The sequence below is a fragment of the Camelus ferus genome, chromosome 4 (genome assembly GCF_009834535.1).
Source record: "Camelus ferus isolate YT-003-E chromosome 4, BCGSAC_Cfer_1.0, whole genome shotgun sequence".
NCBI classification, from domain to species: domain Eukaryota; kingdom Metazoa; phylum Chordata; class Mammalia; order Artiodactyla; family Camelidae; genus Camelus; species Camelus ferus.
Genome location: NC_045699.1, coordinates 74,121,212 through 74,141,338, shown reverse-complemented (window position 1 = coordinate 74,141,338; position 20,127 = coordinate 74,121,212). Strand labels below are relative to the sequence as shown.

The window sequence follows — 20,127 nt, the reverse complement described above, 5'->3', positions numbered from 1 at the left end:
CAGCGCCCCGGGAACACCACCGTGGGTGCCCCCCCCCCCCGCAGCTCCTCCGGCAGCCCCTCAGGGCACGCCCCTCCAGAGCAGGCCCACGCCTCTGAGCACCAAGGCGGCAGGACCCCCAGCCAGGCCTTTCCCTTTGGGCTTCTCAGCACAGGGGGCTGCCCGTGAGCCCAGGCAGCTCCATCGTCTGAGCTCAGCGTCCTGCCTCTAAGGCGGCGGGAGCCCCAGCACCTAACTCACCAGGTGAGTCTGGAAAAGCAGAGATAAGGGATAGCTCGTGACCCTACACCAGAGAGAGAGCACCCCTCGGTCACGGCCACTACCACGGCAGATGTCACTGGCAAGGTGGACACCGACGTGGGCCAGGATGGCCACGGCTCTGCCCACCAGGTCCGTGTGGTTCGCTGTGGCCCTCGGGGGTCAGACCCCACCTGGCCGGCCCTGCGACCCACGGCACTGGCCCCGCTGCGCCATTTTACAGATGAGGACCCTGGGCTTGGAGACACGCAGCATGGGCTCCAGGCCACCAGCTGCGGGGACTGGGCTGTGCACCCCACTTCCTCCCCGGGTGGCTCTGGAAGGACTGGATGTCCAACATCCCTACAGCAGGGCAGCGCCATCAGGGCCAGGCTCACACCGGGGCTGGGGAGCCGAGGGAGCCCGGGGCCGCTGCCCCCCTGTCCCAGCCACACACGCGGGGCTGCACCGCAGGAAGCATTTATTTATCTTGGCCCTGAGGGCCTCCATCTCTGACTCTTACCCTCAGTGGCACTTCACTTTGGACAAAGGGGGCCTGTGTGGGGCCACGCGCACCCCAGGAAAAACCCCGGTGGCCCCTACATTCTCTCGAGAGTTGGGTAAATCCCTGTTTGGAAACCGCACAAAAAACACACCACTCAGCATGTGCCGGCGGCGACTTGGCCCCACACCAAAGTACCCAGAATCCTTCCGGCTCCCCCAGCCTCACTTCAGGACAAATTGGCTTTTAATGAGAGGAAGTCATCCGTCCAGGGGAAGGATGTGGCTGCTGGGGAAACAGTTTTCAGCGGTGCTGGCCCCTCCTTTTAAAGAGACTTCCCAAGAACCAAAGTGGTTAATACAGCAAGTGTGTATTTGGGATCTGCTGCATGAAGAGTTACATCACTTTAACTGCAAAAGAAATAAAAACTCTTGTCTCACTTGGCCTGAGACAGAGTGGCAGGGACACGAGGACACCCAGCCAACCTGCTCCTTGCGCTGGGAGGGGCACCCAAAGGCATCGCCGCTTTCCATTGGTCTTTAGGAACGACAGGGCACATTTTCCAACGTGAGCACATCCGACAGCCAGGGAGGCACGGAGCGAGGGAGATGCTGCCTTCAGAACATGAACGCCTTGCGGCTCACAGAAATCTGGTGCCCGGTGGCCACTCCCGCTCAAGTTGAGAGCCACGACCAGGAAGAAGGGCTCCCCGGAGTTCTGAACATCTTCCTGGGCCAATGATTCCGTCCAAAGCCCGCCTGCCTTCAGCCGCAGAGCAGGACCTGCCTTGTGTGCTGGAAGGCCAGGCAGAGGGGGAAACCCGGTGCTCTCCGGTTCAAGACCCGTTTCTTCCTGAAAATGACAAATGGGCTTCCTTCTCTGGTCTTGAACGTGGGTGACCACAACAGGATGCTGGCTGCGGGCCAGGCACAGGCGGCGGTTCTCACGCACGCCTCGTGCGCACGAGCATCCCGGGGAGGCGAGGCGGCCACCCAGGAGCTCTCGGCGTGTGAGCGGCGGAGCCGGGTTCCGCCCCCGGTGGTGCCCCTGGAGCGTCCCTCCAGCGGCGGAGACTTGACAGGCCTGTGCTCACGGCAAAGCAGCTGTTCTGGCTCTTTGTTCAGGATCCTGATTTTTTTTTTAAGATGGGTAACGCTTGTTTCTGGATCTTTACAGTAAGACACCCTCTCTGCTCACCAAAGGCGCTAGACATTAGAAAGAGGTGACCGCACAGAAAAGCTGCCGCACAACCCGTGAATTCAAACCCCGCGCACGGCCCGCCCAGGCGCACCCACCCGCCTCCGTGTTCAGACCTCCAGCAGCAGAATGGGCAGCAGCAGCGACCCTGGCTCCTGGGCGCCCAAGCCCAGCGTGTCCCAGCTGAGCCCGGCGAGCCCAGGTGAGCCCCAGTGTCTCTCGATGTCGACTCTCGGCACCCATGTTTTACAGGTGAGTCCTGAAGCTCCCCACGCCACCTGCTTTACCTGGATCCTCCTGCCAGCAAGATGTCTACACCAGCAAAAGCCCAGTCCCAGTCCACGAGACCCCCCAGAAGCCGCGCCAGCCTGGCCATCCTGCAGTTCATCCCCGGTCTCTGGGCAAGTCTGACAGTGCCAGCCGGATCGAGGCACCCAGCCGTCCCGGACGCCTGCTCCGCAGAACGGCTGCCAAGGTCGGCAGGACCACAGACCCCCCTTCACGTGCTGCCCCGCCCCCCTCGCTTCCACGTGAGGCGGCCGTTCTGGTCTCTCCCTGCGGCTCCACGTCCGACCCACTGGGCTCCAGGCCGCCCTTCCACCTGCTCCGACGCGGACTTATCGAGAATGGCAGGCTGCCACGTGCCAAGCACTTACTACAAGCATTCAACCTCGCGTAATTTTTGCCACGTTCTACGAAGTAGCTGCCTTTGTGACCCCATTTCAGATGGAGATACTGAGGGTTAGAAAGGTCAGAACACCCTGCCCGAGGCCTGGGATCAGCACGGGAGAGAATGGAGAGTCTGGCCCTGAGCCCGGCCGGCCCCGAGCCCGGCCGGCCCCTGAACTTCGCCGAATTCTGCCACGTCGCCCCAGTAGGACCCAGTAGAGAGATGAGGCCCAAACTTCATTCTCCCCAAGTGCTCAAAGCCCGACGGCCTGTTCGACCACCTGTTTCCACTGGCAGACACTCCTCCTACCATTAAATAGAAGCTTTCCTCCCCCGGGGCCCCCGGCTTGGCTGGCCCCAGGTCACCGAGGAGAGGACGGGCCTGCTGACGGCGACCACGCGCCAGCGTCCGCCCCGGGGTGGCGTGGGGCAGCCTGTCCCCCACGTACCTCAAACACTTCCTCGTCCAGAATCCGCGTGCCGAACACGATGATGCCGTTGACGTCAATCATGGGGTGGTCGCTACGGTCTAGGAATTTGGTGGTCTTCTTTTTACAGTCCAGGATCAACGTGACATTCTTCTTGTGGATGCTGAGAGCGATTCTGTGCCACCTGCAAAGAAACGGACAGCCCGTGCAGGTGAAGGACAGCTCGTGTCACAAAATAGCGGCATGAGGGACCCTGCTGCCAAAGCCCTGCAGACCTGGGAAGAGGTCCTGCTTCCCGCAGCGTGGCGGGGGCCAACTGCTCTGAGCCGACTCCCTGCAGTCAGGCAGGCTTGGGCACGGGTCCACACCGCGTGCACGTGAGACCCCCGCACTCAGGCCCCAGGTGTCTCACGTCTGGGACGAGGCCAGCCTTCCAGCCCTGAGCACAGCCGTGAAACCGGGCGTGGGCTGGTCAGCGGGTCAGAGGCGGGGAGGCCTGGTGGTGCACCCTTGTGCTGCTCGGCTTCTCCGACAGCAAACTGCAGGCTGTCAGAGAAGCTGAGTCTGATGGGAAATGGTGGAATTGACGGGCCTCCATGAAACTCTCGATGAGAAACGGGGTAATCACAACCTGGGGTCTTCAAGGATCATGACACGTGGCCTCAGACGTGTCAGCCACAGAAGAGGTGACTTTCAAACTACCAGGGTTTAGGGGTGCAACCAACAGAGAATTCTGGAAAGACTTGGCTCTTTTGGGTTTTGTTTTTTAAAATCACTCACTCCCACACCTGTGTCTGTATCCTTAAGGGTACAGTTTTAAATTCTTTCAGGACAGTCTGGGTGGAACTACACAATCTCCCTTGTCCCCTTGGACACTAAGAGGCCAGCATCTGATGTAGTTCAGAGCAGTTTACAAAGGGGACATGGAAGTCGGGGAGAAGAAAGGTTCCCCAGAGCCACAGAGGGTGACCCAAGACCAAAACGCAGCTCCCAGGACCCCCAGCCCGGTTCTCTCTCTGCCTGGTGCCCACCTGTGGGCGTGCCGGCACCATCCTGCTATGATGTCCTCGGTTTGGCGAGGGAGCTTTATGGCTTCCCCTGACCCCCAGTGGGAGAGGTGTGCTGAGTGATGCCACTTACTTGCCATCTGACAGATTGATGCCTCTGAAGAGGGGGTAGTCCTCTGGCCCCGGCTTCCCTGTGTGGTCCTCGTAGAGGAAGACCGGAGAGCGGCCCAGCTCCAGGCCGATCTGCTGGATGCCTTGCTCGTTGTAGATGGAGACCAGGAAGGCCTGGCTGCCTTTCTTGGCTTTCACAGTGGTTAGAATGGAGAAATCTTCAGGAAATGCAGATGCTGGAACAGAGGGCAGAGACAAGAAGACAGTCAGGAAGTTCCCAACCACGCCCAGACACGGCTCTCTGCAAACGAACCAGCTCAGGGACCTGGCAACCTTTGCTGTGTATGGTGGTACCCAGACAACTGCTGCACATCTCCCCTTGATCAAACTGTTCCTGCAGCCTTCCCCTATCACCACATGGCCAAACCTACCCGCTTTGAGGCTTAATTCAAATGCCAACCTGACTGATACTTCCAACTGTGAGCCTTCAGTGCTATCTTTGCAGTTCCCACACCTCCATACATCTATGCATAAATTCTAATGAGAACTTTCCAGAACGTGAGCTTCCTCTGGGCAGGGGCTGTTTCTGCTGTGCCTACAGCTGTGCCTACAGCTGTGCCTGGCAGAGTGTGACCCCTCCGGCGCCCTCTGGAGGGAGAGAGGAGCAGGAGACGGGGAAGGAAGGCAAGGGGGGGGGGGTCACAGCTAGAACCACGCTTTTTGACATTTCGCGGCTGATGTGCAAAGCAGAGAAAAAGAAAATAAATCAAAAGACGTCAATTCAAACTTAAAAAGGAAAACCAAACGCTGGTACGTTGGGGGCAGGGAAAGCTCCGTACAACACAGGCTGGAAACAGTCTGAAGGTACGTGTTAAAAGCCAGACCCAAGCTGGCCCGGCCGAGGGTGCCAGGCCTGCTGTAACCCAGGGCGCTCCACACCCACAAACAGCCCCCGCGCCCTTGGTCCACGGCATGACCGGAAACCCGGTCCCTCCTCCCGTCCATCGGCCCTGGTGGTGGCGTCAGCGGCTCTCGCTCCGGATGAAATCTGCAGTTGTGCTGAGAACACGGGCCGGGCTGAGCGCTGGCGAGTGGATGCTCAGCCAGCAAGGCTCAGCCCGAGTCACCGGGCATCTCAGAGCCCGGCAGAGGGAGCCGGCCTCGGGGGTCCGCAACTGGGACACGTGGCTGGGGAAGGGCTGGAGCCCGGCCGCTGGTCCTGGGCGAGGCAAAGCCCACTGCCAGAGCCCCCACTCCATCAGATCAAGGTCACAAGGTCAACCAGGCGGCCTAGAAGGCCATCGGCCCCTCGGGGCAGCAGAGCAGGGGCTGGCTCAGCTTCCCGCGGGGACGTCGTTATCCGTGGGTGCCCTCTGCTGGCGGAACCGCCGTGCGGCAGGGCAGCTGGCCTCTGCTTCTGGTCCCTGGATGGGGGATGCTGCAGGTGCCCCCTGGGGGGAACGGCTGCCAAGGCCTGCGAGTGGAGGAGAAAACCCCCTGCAGGCCCCGGAAGACCCGGGTAGAGGGGTCTCTCTAGGGCGACGGCCAGAGGGGTTGCAGCCAAGAAACCCACTGGGGACCAACAGAGTTGTGCAAGGTCTCAAGGCCAGTGACGAAGACCGGTGGGAACCCGTCCCGAGGACCCCAAGCCCTGGCCAAGAAAGGCCCAGGGCTCGCAGCCCGGGCTCTGGCACTGCACTGAGGAGCTGGACGGTGGGGTCTGTTTGCTGTGCTCAGCTCTGCGGCCCGGCCCTCCCCCACAGGGGGCCCGGCTCGAGGTCCCCAGTCCCGGAGCAGGGGGACAGCTCCAAGTGGCAGGTGATGGTGGTCAGCGTGGCCATCTCTCTGAGGAAAGGCCGGCTTCACTGAGGAACCTGCTCAGACCGCCTGTCCACAGACGGACGCCAGTTTGGAAAGGGGGCTGTTGAGGCCACTAGTGTCACTCGGCTGTCCCTCCACACTGTCCTCCAAACGTGGGAAGTGAGGGAAATCGAGGACCCCGGCCTTTGTGAACAGCCGTGGGCAGGGAGGGGCTCTGCGTGCAGCCCCGGGGGAGACCCCGGCCAGGCCAGCTGCCAGGACCTCGTGGCCCCTTCAGTCCTGGGGGTGAGCGGGCACTGAGGGCCCAGCTGGCGTTTGACCCGAAGGATCCCAGAGGACACTGCCCACGTCCAGGACGGACGACAGGCACGATCTGGGTCCACATCCCCCTCCCTCTCGCCTCAAAGGGTCTCTGCCTCCCGTCCCCGCCCGGTGACGACTCCATGCCGCCTGTAGTTACCCTCCTGTCTGAAACACTGAGAAGAGGGAGGGCTCAGCCTCCAGCGCGGGGCACCACCCAGGACCGCGAACCCCTCCCTCCCAGCTCGTTAAGATGCTGCTGCCCCGTTTTTCAACTGCTGCGAGGACACATTCTCAGCTCGGACAGCCCGGAAGGATAAGTGGCACTTCACGCACATTTCTCTCCTGGCAAAACGACGGCAGATTCCCTGCCACTTCCGATGGTCCATTCTAGTCCCGACTGGGCCGGGCGCCAACATGCTTCACAATCCCCGCTGTCTGCGGAAGCTTGCCTGCTGTCGGACGCGTCGCATTTTATTTCTCAGAGAAAAGTCGAAGTTGAGGGGCGGGCTGGACAAGAGGCCCGCTTACGTCCTTAGATCATTTCCCTGTCACTTGGGCTGAGGCCCAAAGGCACTGCGGCCGTGTAGGTAGACAGTGGGAGTTTAATAAATGCATTTGCTATTAAACTGAATTCTACTCAGCCCACGGTTTGGGGAGCGATGTCCTGCTGTACGGAGGCAGACTCCGCAGCCCTGCCCACGGCGGGAGTGGGGAGAGGGAACGCCACTACGCCTGCCCCGCCTCGGACCCTGAGCAGGACTGGAGCCTCAGCCGTCCCGAGGGAGCACAACAGGGCGAGGACCCCAGCTCTGGGCAGGAGAACAGAGGAGGGGGCTGAGTGGTCACTGGGACACTGCCCTGTTTGGGTGTCTTTAGAGGGGACGGCTTGGACCTGGGTGACGGCAGGCGGCCACGCTGGTTCAGTGGACGCGGGGGCGCCCCACCAGGGGCCGGGGAGTCCCCGGGATGTCAGGTGGCCTCACGTGACACACTTGCCTGCTTTATTCAAGGAGGGCCCTTAACGGCTTCTTCTAGGGCCTCAGCCAGTCTCACCCTGGTGTGACGTCCTTGCCCCCATGTCAGGCAGGGGGTGACAAAGCCCGGGAACTCCCCCAAGGCAAGCAGTGAGACCCTCTCTGGTTTGTTGGTGGTGCCCACTCCCCGCAAAGCATCACGGGCCTGGCTTCTGCTTCCACCCTCCCAGCCTGGCCTTCACGGTGTCGGGCCGCCCGCCGCCAACCCCCGGGAAAGGCCAGCGGCTCAGAGCCCAGCTCCCGGTCCCACTGACTTCAGAACCCGGACACGGGCTCTAAGCAAGACTGGAAAACCCTCTTAGAATCAGGACGGGGGAGGGACAAGTTAGGAGTTTGGGATTAACACGTAAAACAGGCAACCAGCGAGGGCCGGCTGTGCAGCGCGGGGGCCACACGCAGCAGCCTGGAACAACCCCCGGTGGAGAGAACGGGGAGAGCAGGTGCAGACAGCTGAGCCGCCTGTGCACCCGCAGCACTGGACCCCCACGCTCACACCCGAAACTCAGCATCAAACCTTAAAAACAGAAGACACTGAATCAGGGAGGAGGTAGTCTCCGTCTGGCTGGCGAGCGCAGAAAACACTGGCCGGCCCCGCTTCACCTGCTGGGGTGGGGGGGCGAGGCCTCTGAAGGCTCCCAGCCCATGGAACCCCGATTTCCCAGCCAAGACAGGGCCCGGATTGCAGGCGACCCACACAGAGCCAGAGCCCCGCGAGCGGGGGGGCCGGCGTGGTGGGCGCTGGGGGGCAGCCGGCGCCTGGCCTGGGCTGGGGAAGGGGGCAGGTCCCCACAAAGGCTCCCAAGCCCTCAGCCTCGGGCGCCAAGCCCTGACTCACGGCCCAGACCCCCTCGGCCTGCGGGGCTGGGGCACCTGCGTCCTCAGAGAGGCTGGAAGACGCTGGGGCCCCTCTCCTTACGGAGAGAAGTCACCGGATTGAGACTCCCTTTGCACTGAGACGTTTAAAACAGTTATGCTCAACTCAGGCCACCGGGACCCCGGCCTCGCTGTGCTCCCCTGGGCCCACGGCCCCTTTCCCTGCAGCTGCCCAGTGGAAACGGCGTCTAAAATGCAGCCAGACACCACCCGTCCCCGGGAGGTGGGCCTCCAAGCAAAAAGCACGACAGGGGGTTCTCACTCCAAGGCTCCCACGAGAGAAAGGATGGAGGGGCCTGCGACGCTCCATCAGGCCTGAGGGCCACAGAGCCGCACCACGCTGACGATGTGCGGAATGTCTGGTCACAGGCCCCTGACCCAGCACTGGGCCTGCAGGAAGGACCCCATGGAAGCTCCCTAAAATCACCCGGAATCAAGCCCCAGTTTTATTTGGCATTAATGAGGCGAGCAGCAAGGTACAGACCCCGTGTGCTCCATAAGCTAGTTATGGCCGGAAGGCCCTGCGACGCCTTTTAAACTCGTTGCATGTCTAATCCAGCTCCTAGCGTGAGAGCTGAGGGAGAAGCGAGGTCTGGCTGCTTCAGGGGTTCAGGCTAGATCTCTGGTAACTGGCCTGTATTCTGAGACCCTCTGGTGTTTTCTCATCGCGAGATAACACAAGGGGGCAGGTTCAAGGACTTGGACGCCAGTGAGGTGGCCGTGACCCTGAATCGGGTGGCAGGGGTCAGATGGAACTGTCAGCAAACCGACTCCAGAGGACCCCGAGGTGGGACACTGTACCCGCAGACGGCCTCAGAGGGTGACCACACCGTGCACACACCACACAGTGGTGTCTGTGCCAGAGGACACCGCCACCAAGGCCCTGGGCCGTCGCTCTCAGAAGCCTTCCCTGCACCCGGCCCTCAGTCCCTCCAGGACAGGAATTCTAAACTGGGGACGCGGGGCAGGACAGCGGGCAACTTCTGGGTGATTCTAAAAGATACGTTTGCTCCAGAAAGGCCAAGAAATGCTCCTCTGGACGCTGGGGAAATGAAGTCACTGCGGTTCTTTGTGGCAAGTGGACCCAGGAGCCCGGGCAGATGACCCCCGCCCGCGGTGATGAGGCAGGTGGTCTAGCGGGGGGACATCGGGCCCCCAGGGGTGGGGGGCTCTTTAAGAGGTGGGCTGGGCTCGGCACCTCTGAGGGGCGGCACCCACCCCTCATGACATTCCTGGAAAGAGCGACTCAGCCTCTCTCTCAAACTCTCACAAGTCCCCAGGGACTTACAGGACGGCTGAGAAAGTCGCTGGGGTGAAGCACGAGTTACGAGTGAAGGGGCGAGGGAAAGAGAAGGTGCAGCCCCCGAGGGGCGTGTCCTCAGGGCCAGTGGGGGCTTGAGAAGACAGAGACACCAGCACTTGTCAAAGGACTGCCCGGTTCTGGTTCAACGTCGGGGGCACACCCGGTCACCAGAAAGGCGGCGCGCAGCCCTCTGGTAATCACAAGACGAGGTGAGCTCGCCTGCCCGAGGTCCCCGGCCCCCTCCTGACCTGGATCAGAAAGGCGAGCTCGTGTGAGGCGCGGGAGAGGTCACAAACCACGGGCCCACCGACGCAGCGCAGGGCAGCCCGGGGGTGGGGGTGGGGGGTCGCACACGGCCCCTCGGCCGCAGATGGGGCCGGCTCAGGTGCTGTCTCCTAGCTGCTAACGTCGCTTCCCGCTCTGGGAGCTTAATTAAAAGCGGAGATCTGACACTTGGCAATTGAGTCTCATTAAAAGCCTGCACTCTCTCGCCGGGAGCCCTGAGGTTTGATCCGTGTGTCTCTTAATGTCCTTGCCCCCAATTAGCGTCTGTCGGGAAGCGCTTCCTTCCCCATGACCCTGGGCTTTCTCTTCACCTCGTCACCCGAGACCCATCCATGGCCTTTCTGCACCTGGAGTCCCGGCAGCCCGTCTCCAGCCGGAGACACACCTGCCCGAGCAGCAGCGGGAACAGAGGAGGCCCCACTCCCACTTTGCTGGTGAGGGTGATGGCCGCTGGGGCTGTGCGTCCACTGCATGGAGATCAAACCGGGCTCATCCGAAGGGCCTCCCGGAAACCCAGGCATGTTTCTCCCGCCACACAGGCCCCGCTCTGCTCCCTGGCTGCGGACGGGAAGGGGGGAGTGGCACCCCCACCGGGCACACACGCACGCCTCTTACCAGGGTACAGCTGCTTGGTGGGTGCGCTGAGCTGGGCGTCCTTCGTGACTCTGTAAGCCACGTCCGGGCCTTTGGAAGATCGCCGCGTTGCACAAAAGCCTGTAGTCTTGGTTATGCCGTCAGGCAGGTTGTGAAAGTCTAGAACCTTCAGGAGATCTGCTGGCTGAGCTAAAATGACAGAGGGGAGGTGGGGGGTCAGCCACGAGCAGGAGAGGAGCAGCCGAGGGCTAGGGGAACTGGGAGCCCCCTCCCCGCCCGCACCACGACAACCTCTGACCCTCAGCAGGCGCCGAGGGACCAGCTTAGAGGCCAGGGCTGCCGGGGGCAGGACGCCCCACCGTGCAGACGTGCACGTTGAGCTCCACAGAGCTGGGTCCCGGCCCAGCCCCTGCGAGCAGCCACCCGGGCTCCCCAACAGTGCTTCTCGTCTTTGTCACAGAAACCCCACCCCGACCCAGGCCGCAAGGCGGTGCGAGATCCCCCACGGATGGAAGAAGCAGCTTTGCCCGGGGTGGCCTTGAGGAGCAGAGTGACCGACAGCTCTGGGGACCTGCTACGTATCGGCCGGAGCGCCTGCCCCCACCGGGCACGCTGCCCCATCCTCACCGATTAAATGTGATTCTCCCGTCACAGCTGACACGAAGAGCCAGCTTCCGCTTGCCCCCAGAAGACAGACAGCTACAGGGCAAGACGGGGCAGAGCCAAGAGCGAGGGAGGGGCGGCCCCTGCGTCCCTTCTGGAAAGTTCCTGACCTCCACCCATAGCTCCCCAGAGAAGAGGAGCAGCCCCTGCGGGTGGGGAGGGTCTGACACTCTGGGGAGCTCGACTGTTCCCCCTCCAAACGCCAAAGGGGGCCTCCACGTGACTGTGCACACCCCCTCCCCGTCGCAGAGACCCCGGGCCTCCAGCCCGTGACGACACAGGCTTGGGGGCCACACACCCACCGCCCTTAAGCACAGCCGGTCTCGTGTGCAGAGTCCTGCCATGTCACTACCAGCAGGACGACCCGGGAGTCCAGGCAGAGAAAGTCGAGTCAAGCGTGGAGTCAGAGCGCCCCGTCACTCCGTCACAAAGCAGGTCCCCCGTCCAGTTTCCTGCAAGGCACCCTGTCACCCAGATTCCGGAGCTCTGAGGTCCGCCGCCTCTGGCCGTGTCACTTCCACAGCCCGGCTTTGCTGCGGACCTCTGCCACTTTCATCAAGGGGCCAGAACGTGGCGGGTGAGGGTTTCCCACCCCCGCAGAGGGAGGGGCGTGGGGGGACCCAAGGCACTCCCAGTGCAGCCTGGCATCTGCCTCCTCGTGGCCTCTCTGATTTTCCCGAGTGGTTCCAAGCTGCTACCCAGAGCCCCGCCCCCACACAGGGCGGTCAGCACCCCTCATCAGCGTCCTCCCCGAAGCGCTGGGCACTGGCGACCCCCCCACCGGCCCCCACAGGCCTGGCTGGTGCCTGCCCACGTGACACCAGAAGCAGATGCCAGCACAGCCCGGGGCCTGGATGCGGCCCGTGGGAAGGGGTGGCCGTGCCAGCCCCTGGCTCACCTGCCCTGGGGACGCAGCCGAGCTGTGGCTCATCTCTGGGCTTCGTCTCCGAAGCCAGCTGGGCCAGGGGAGGCACCAGAGCCGCCGGCTGGGCGCCTGGGGCTCACGCCCAGCCACCGCGATGCTCTCGCCAGACGCAGGCCTGCTTTCCCCATTGCCGGCGGGAGGGCCGGTCTCCAGAAGCCTTCCGGGCCATGTTCGTGGCGCTCTGTGGCAACGAGCTGAAAGGCCACTGACCTTCCCAGGCCCAGGGCCACCCCTCCCTCCGGCCAGGGGCTCCCTGCGCCAGAGCTGAAAACAGCAGTTTCGTTTTACAGAAGGTGTGGCAAGGGCCCGAGAGGCCTCTGGCGGCACAGCCTCCATGGGCTCCTCGAGGGGCTGCCAGGCCTGCGCCCCCCCCCCACCGCCCCACTTCGACACAGGCTCAGGAGGAATCGGGGTCTCAGCTCCTCTGTCCCAGGAACTCCGCTGGGAGACCGCCCCGGCGGTGGGGCTGAAGCCTGCATCCCCCCACTACAGAGGTCTCGAGGTCACGTCCTCTCTCGAGGTCAGAGAAAGACGCTACAGCAGGAAGAGCCCGACACACGAGCCCCGCTCCCGGCTCCTCCCTGCGAGCGGAGAGCACCCTGGAACGTCGCGTGTCCTGCCGAGTCAGGGAGAACATCACCTGGACGGCCCCCCGACCTGCTGTCGCTGGTCCGGAGGGCCCTATGACACATGCACAGCACACTTGGGTTCCAGGCAGCACCGCGGGGTGAAGCGAGGCAGGCGGCCGAGCCCCCAGCGCCCAGCAGGGACAACGCCGACCCCTGCGGGGGCCCCCCAGGCCTCCCGGCCCTGGGGCGCGGGGTTCCGTCCCCCCAGGGCCGCAGCCCGGCGTTGCTGCGCCAAGCTCTCCGACGCCCAGCCCAGGGCCGAGTCCCGCCAGGGTCTGGGGGCACCTGGAGCAGAGGGAGCCGATGGGCGCTCCGGGGGGGCCAGCAGTGGGGGGAGCGGAGAGAAGGTTTTGGCTCACGCCAGGGTCAACACCCTCAGGTTCAAGAGAAACCCGAAGTGCCCTCCCAACACCCACCAAGCCCAAAGCCTTCGGACGCCTCACGACTGCATGAGTTAGAGCCAGGAGGGTCGCTAGTAACATTTGGCTGGCGGCCTTTACTGGGAAAGCAGAGCCGTGGGGAGGAGGGGGTGGCCACCCGGGATCACACGGCCCTGGTGCAGAGCCGCCCGCAGCTTCTGATCCACCCCAGTCCCGAGCTTCCTTCCCCTCAGCAAAAGCAGACGCAAGGCCGGGCCAGTGGTGGCCCTTAAACTGCAGCCCCGACCCCTCACCACCCTGCTGTGTCTTCCTTCCCTAAGTGTAAACACAGCTAATTCCCTGGGTAAGAGGGGTCTGCCTTCCTGGGCTGCGAACCTCAAGAGGGCAGGGGCCCAGGCTGCAGTGTCCCTGCCGAACCCCCGGCACCCTGTGGACACCCGCAGTCACTGCCACCAAATGGCACATCTGTCCCGTGCTTGCAGGGCGCACGGTGCAGACCCCTGGAAGCACGCCCGCGCTTCCCACTGCCCTCCCGGTTTCCACCTCGCGCTTCCGGGAGTGAAAAGAGGCAGGGCTCTCACGGGAGCAACGGGCGGACGGCGAGGGGGGCGGGGAGCACGGAGGCTCCCCCGGCCCCGGCTGAGGCCCCCCAGCCCCGGCACCAGCCCTCCCCGCCAAGCACACGCGCGAAGCCCATGACCCACCCCCCCCAGAGGGCAGCCCCGCAGGCTGCAAAAGAAACAGGCCGCTTGGGAGGCTCCGACTGAAATTCCTCTCCAGTGACCCAGCCTCGGAACAAAGCACTGCGGCCGGGGTGGAAAATGCGTGCCACCCTCCTCCCACCATGGACCCTCCCCGCTGCTGCTCACCCAGGGCTGTCACGGGGTGCAGGTGACCTCAGGGCAAGTCCTCAGGCTCACAGGCTTCTGCGCCTCCGAAAACCACTGCCCTGAACTCTCATCGGTGCCTCCCTCCCCGAGAGCTTCCGACCCCTCTGCCCGACATCCAGGCCCCCCTTCACCCCAGCTCTCCGAGCCCAGTCCTGCCCAGGGGGTCTGGCTCTCCCCGGACACCCCCTCACCAATGCCCCGCGTTACAGGGTCCCCGAGAACAGCGCCCCGGCGGGGGGGGGTGGGTTCCGGGCAGCGCACCTGCCCTGCGCTGGGGCTGGAAGGCTGGATGCAGGGAAGAGCCTGAGGCGCCTGCTCGGAGGGGCCCCCGGCCTCTGCCCGAACCCCGCCCGCCTCTGCACCGCCCTGACCTCCTGTCAGTCTCGATGCTTCCTGGGGACAAGGAACGGCCACAGTGAGCCCAGGTCGGGCCCGCGGTGCTCGGTGACACTGTGCTGTCACTCGCCTCTGGCCCGTTTTCCCATTTCTGAAGAAGGGCCGAGGACCCAGCAACGCAGCTTCCGGAGAGATTTTTACCAAAGGAGCCAGCACTGTCTCACGTAAGCCTCCGTCCCCCAGACCAGCTGCCCACCCCACCCCTGCACCCCCAGGGGCAATGCAGAGCTCCAGGGTTCGGGCGCAGCGGCCGTGGCTGATTCCAAACCCCCTTGGGAGCCCTGTGGCCCTGGGCAAAGTGGGCTCCATATGGAACCGTCACTGTCTATGAAAAGGAAGGGACACCCTGCAAGGAGGCAGCCCCGGGACGGGACGGGGGCCGCCCAAGTCTGGGGCATGGCTGGCGGGCGGCAACGGCAGCTCACCGGCACCCAGCCTCGGGGAGGGCGCCCACTGCGCCCACACACCCTGGGCTCTCTGCCCGACTACCCCCCCACACACGCACCCAGACACCTCACAAAGCAGACTCCTTCCTCTGTCGATGAGGAATCTCAGGCTGAGAGAGTTTAGGTGAGTCGCCCAAGGCCCTACTGAGATACAAACAGCTGTCTGGCCTCAGTGTCCCCCCTCCTCCCCGACACGAGGAGGAGAAGGCAGGAAGCTCCCCGAGATACCACCAGGCACCCCGCTGCAGAGCTCACCCTCCTTCCAGGGCGTGACGAGGAGAGCGCACGGAGGCAGAGGGAGGTCACCGCAGGGCAGAGGGGAACCGCTCCGTCTGGAGGTTCAGGACCTCAGGAAGGCCTGGGGGGAGGAGATCCTCAGCCTCTGAGCCAAGAGACTGGAGAGACTCTCAAAGCCCCAGGTGAGTGGGAGAGTGACAGGTCAGAGGATGCCTCACCTCTCTTACTTCCTACACAGACTGATCTGAACGTCAACCGAGAAAGCATCCTGGAGACACAGTCTTCTCGTTTTCACTATGTCTCTTCAAAGTACCACATGAGATGCTCAGCAAACCCTCACTGAAGGATGGACACATGGGCACAGGGATGAAGTGAATGGAAGAACAGAGAGATGGATGGAAGGATGGATGGATGCATGGAGAAGGATGGATGGGTGGGAGGATGGATGGATGATGAACAGATAGAAGAAAGGATAGAAGGATAGAGATGATTAATGGGAGCATGAATGAAAGGAAGGATGGACGAAGAATGATTCCATGGATGGTTGGATGCATGAATGGAAGAATGGATGGACAGATGGATGGGAGGATGGATGGATGAGTGAGTGAATACAGGAAGGAAGGAATGCTGTATCTTGAAGATTTAGTTGATGAACTTTAATTTCCCAAAGATTTTAGGTGCCTACTCTTCTCCTGACCACTCCCCTGCCCTGGGTGGCCCTCCTCTCCCTTCTGGGCCAGAGGTGAAGGCCGGTGCAATGCCTGTGTCTTATTCCACAGCAGAAGCAAAGTGCACTCTGGCCCCGCGCCTCGGCGAAGGGCCTGCCTGGTGGTCACCTGTGGTGTGTGCTCGATGGCCCAGATGTGCTCAGTGTTCCAGGCCCTCCAGGGAGCGAGGCAGTGCAGAAGGGACCCCAGGCCCTGCCGCCCAGCCCCAGCACCGCAGGGGGCTGCGGAAAGGTGCCAGATCTGGGTACTGAAACCACTGTTGACCATCCCTCTTCATCCTCTCCCAGCCTGACAACTCTCCTTTCCTGGCCCAAAAGTTAAGAGCTCCGAGCAGCTTTTGATGGATGCTGTTGCTGGTGGGAAATTTTATGGTGAAATTTCAGCGGGTGGGGGCGCCACCCTGCTTATGAACACAATGTCACCAAGGAGGGGCCTCCAGGAGGCAATTCCCTCGTCCATGCGTTCAGACATGGGACTTGGCCTGAAACTTGCTCCCCAGGCTGTGACCATTCGTCTTGCCCTTCTTGTCGAGGCTGACCCTAGTGTCCGGACACCCGGCACCCCCACATCAGCTCACTGGGAGCCCAGATGCCGCCGTATCTCTGCAGGGTTCCAACCACCCAGTAGGAGGCACCTACAATCCAGCCTGGCCACCCCTCCAAACACACGCCGGTATTTGGAAGTAAGTCACGCTGCCCACAGGGCTCACACGGGGGACAGGTGACCGCAGAGCACCTGGGAAGGAGCCCCACAGCAGGGGATGGGAGGGGCTGACAGAGCCCCACTGGGTGGTCTGGGGCCACGTGAGGAGCCTCGTGGTCCAGGCCCGGGTGCTCCAGCACCCAGCAGGGCAACACCGGGATGTCCCGGCGGGGTGGAGCTGGGCCACAGAGAGGAGGCTCGTTCCCGCAGCCAACAGGAAGACAGGCGACACTAAGGCTCTACTCTGAGAACTGGGAGGAAATGTCACAGCCGAGGGACAAGAGGAACCTTCCACCTGACCCCTGAGAAGTAAGGATGTGTCCAGCTTCTCCCTGCATCCACGCGGCACCTCCTTCCTCTTGCCATCCCTGCTTCCATCTGTTTTTATAAAAACACACGAATATGTATGTCCCTCTCCCCTGTCATCCCTCAAGGAACAGAACAGATGTGGCCATGGTCATTATCCCGCATCCAGCTGCCAAAGACGGTGCAGGGCAGAGCGGGCGGGGCACTAGCAGGAGCCAGTCCCAGAGCAGAGCCTGCTGGCATGACGGGGAACCAGGTGATTCAGGCAGCTCCCCTGGAGATAACGGATCACCTCGTTCTGGAGAAGGGAGTGGGGACGGCACCAGGCACCAGACTCCACGCGCTGGGGTTGCCAGTTTGGGCGGGGAGGCTCCGCACGGCCCCACCTGCTCCCAGGAGGCCCAGGGGGAGGGGTGGCGCTGTGAGGCCAGCTGGGGTCACACTGGCAGAGGGCCCTCTGCATCCAGGGCCTCGCCCAGGCCCGGCACCCAGGGAGCTGAGCTAGGGAGCGAGGCGGGCCAATCACAAAACAGCGCCAGCTGCCGTCAGACCCCCAGGCGGCACCTGGAAAGGGGCCGGCAGCACCAGCCACTGAGCTGCCCGGGCTCCGTCCACCCAGCAAGGCTCTACGAGGCCTGCGGAACCCGCGTGGTGCAGGCCCCCGCCGCTTCTGACTCGCCGCCGTCCCTGCGATGCCGGGCGGGGCCCTGGCCGAGCTGACCTGCGCGTTTGCTGCTGGACGGCACCCCCTTCCCCCGGGGGGACCCTGGGCTCCCCGCGGGTGTTAGCGGGGTCCTCGGGACCCGGGACTACAGGCGGTGACATGTGCGATGGAGACACTGCCAGCACACCCTAAACCCGCAGCAGCTCCCCCACCCTGGGCCTCGGTTTCCTGCCGTCAACGGGGCAGAGTAACAGGCCCTGCCTCTCCTGGGAAGCCGGGAATGGCAGCGGGAGCCAGAGGCACTGAAAACGCGGGTCTCAGGCACCTTCCCTCCCTCAAGAGCTATGATGACAAGTCAAAGTGGTGTCGCCAGGGGCCCCTTCACTTAACGAGGCTGGAGGCGAACACGAGGCCACCACACACGGGGAGGGCCACGCCGCCTCTGGGTCACCCCAGTTCCCCCCGCAGCCTGGACTGGCAGGAGGCGCTTCTGCGGCCCTGCCGTCTCCGGGCGGTGAGCCCCTGAGAGGATGACAGTGTCCCCTTCGTCACAGCAGGGGAGAGCGCTGAGCCCGGAGCAGACGCTCAGCGCAGTGAGCAAAGACAGACCCCGCCCAGCGTGGAACGGAACCAAGCAGCGCACAAAGGGGGTGCGCGTCCTGGGCATTCAAGTTAAACGCCAGCGGGAGAGAAGCCTTGGGGGGGGGGGCAGTTCTGCAGCATCTCAGCTAGGATGCGCATTAACCTGGCAGCACCCTCCCCCCAGGGCTAAATCCCGCAGAGAGGCTGGAATAGGTGCGGGGACGCCCAAGGCAGTGCCGCCTGTAACAGCAAAGAACTGGAAACCGGGTAAGTGCCCATCAGTCAGGACGGGCGGGCTCAAGGAACAAGGCTCCTCTGCGACACACTCTGCAGGGGCTGCAGGAGGGGGCTGGTCTAGGCGGCCTGACACTGAAAGGCAGCTGAGACTTGGCATTAGGGAAAAGACCGAGTCACAGAGCAGTCACACAGCACCGCCCCATGTGCGCTAAAATAAACTGGAGATGGCTGTGCGACCTGAGAGCACACCAGGTAAATGCGCCCAGCGCGAGACCAGCCCGCCAGCGGGGAGCCCCTCGGGCAAGGGGCTGGTGGCAGAGGGACGAGGGGGGTCTGCTCACCTCTGCACACCTCCACTTCTGAAAAACGCTGTAAGGATACACCCACGCAGAACTTGCAGAATGTGGAGGTGGCAGGTACAGCTCACTGGTAGAGCGTGTGCTTGGCGTGCACAGGGTCCTGGGTTCAATCCCCAGGGCCTCCATTAAGGGAGGTTAAAAAAAAAGAGAGAGAAAACCAAGTATCATAATGCTAAAAAAAACTTGCATAATTTTATTAACAAAAAAAATACCAAAACATGTTTTCAGTGTGGCAGTTTTAAAATGGCCACAAGTGCTTTAGCATAAGGGCCCATGAAGAGGCGAGCTCTGTGGCCGCGGGACCCGCAGAGTGCGGCGGCAGGGATGCGCGCAGGCTTCTGTGTCTGGGCTTTAAGAAGCTGGTACGGTCGAGCCCTGTGCCTGGAGTACCCTTTCTGAGAACCCGACGCCACGCTGTGAGGAAGCCAACCAGCCCCCTGGGGGGCACCACGCAGAGAAACCCAGGCCTCCAGCCAACAGCCCCGGCCAAGCGCCCAGCCAACAGCCAGGACCGACGCACTGGCCGTGTGGGAAAACCGCCCTCGAAGTGGACCCTCCAGCCCCAGCCGCGCCCCTCAGTCTGACATCACGGAAGCAGACGAACGGGCTCCGCCAGGCCCCGGCCCAGAAGCACAGGCACCCGCGAGCTAAGGCTGCTGCGGTGAAAGGCTGCTTGGTCTTCAGACGCGAGGTTTGGGGTGGTTGTCACACGGCGATAGATGACCACAAAATCCAGCAAGTGATAAACAGGAGATGCTTGTGATCGTAAAGAGGAGGCTCTCGTAACTGAAGGAAGGGGACAAACAAGTAAGTAACGTGCTGTGTCACTAGCAGTTCAACGAATCGAGGTAAATCGAGGCTCCTTTGTCTCCCATCCAGCTGGCCAGGCGGTGGGGAGAGGGACAGGAGGGGACTTTCACGTCCCTCTCCCCAGCCACGGGCCTCTGGCAACTGCTGGTCTCTTTTCTGTTTCTCTAGTTCTGCCTCTTCTCGAATGCCACGTGAGTAGAGCCGGATCACACGGAGCCTGTTGCGTCTGCTTTTTCACGTAACACAACGCTTCCGTGCCCAGGCAGCTTCCTGGATTCATGCCTCTTGCCGCCCAGCAGGAGTCCACGGAATGGGCGTGCCACAGTCTGTTCATCCGTCCCCAGTGGGTGGACCCTTGGGGTGCCCCCAGGTTGGCAGGACAAAGCGGCATATGAACGTTCACCCATATGTCTGTCTACGCAGACGCTTTCACTTCCCTCGGGCAGACCCCTAGGAGTGTGAATGCTGCGTCCTCTGCTAAGTGTACGATTAACTGTGTGGAAACCTGCCAAACTGTCTCCCAAAGTGGCCGCACCAGTTTGCGTTCCCGCCCCCGACGAGGACAGCTTCCCTGCGTCCTCGCCGAGACTCCTGTGCGTGCTGGCTCTCCTTGCGGCTTTAATTTGTGTTTCCCTGCTGAGGACAGTTGCCCAGCTTCTCCCTACATGTGCATTGGCCACTCACACAGCTTACTTGGTGACATGTCTGTTCAACTCTTTTGCCCAGATTTAACTTGGGTCACCTGCCTTCTCACTTTGAGTTATAATATTCCTCTGTATGTTCTAGACGTGTTTAAATGAGATGTGTTT

At 62.5% G+C, this 20,127-nt stretch overlaps 1 protein-coding gene and 1 long non-coding RNA gene across 11 annotated transcripts in view; one reads left to right on the top strand and one right to left on the bottom strand.

The window, feature by feature from the left end:
• The window catches only part of COL5A1 (collagen type V alpha 1 chain), a 143,373-nt gene that overhangs the window by 100,321 nt on the left and 22,925 nt on the right, over positions 1 to 20,127 (bottom strand). For all 4 annotated transcript variants that reach the window (XR_004319580.1, XR_004319579.1, XM_032478890.1 and 1 more), the window contains exons 2-4: positions 10,386 to 10,553; positions 4,174 to 4,387; positions 3,055 to 3,217 (exon numbers count right to left, since the gene is read on the bottom strand). Coding sequence is in view for 2 of the 4 variants with exons in the window: in XM_032478890.1 (XP_032334781.1) it covers positions 3,055 to 3,217; positions 4,174 to 4,387; positions 10,386 to 10,553 (545 nt within the window). In the remaining 2 variants the exon portion in view is untranslated. The remainder of the gene's footprint in view (positions 1 to 3,054; positions 3,218 to 4,173; positions 4,388 to 10,385; positions 10,554 to 20,127) is intronic.
• LOC116663323 lies at positions 13,712 to 19,620 on the top strand. 7 transcript variants are annotated; one of them, XR_004319589.1, is made up of 7 exons: positions 13,712 to 14,411; positions 14,960 to 15,112; positions 16,191 to 16,669; positions 16,795 to 16,922; positions 17,885 to 17,980; positions 18,097 to 19,315; positions 19,487 to 19,620. It is a non-coding gene; the product is annotated as an uncharacterized LOC116663323 (long non-coding RNA). The 7 variants fall into 7 exon arrangements; XR_004319584.1 differs by having other exon boundaries at positions 15,710 to 16,669; XR_004319587.1 differs by having other exon boundaries at positions 14,960 to 15,902; positions 16,267 to 16,669.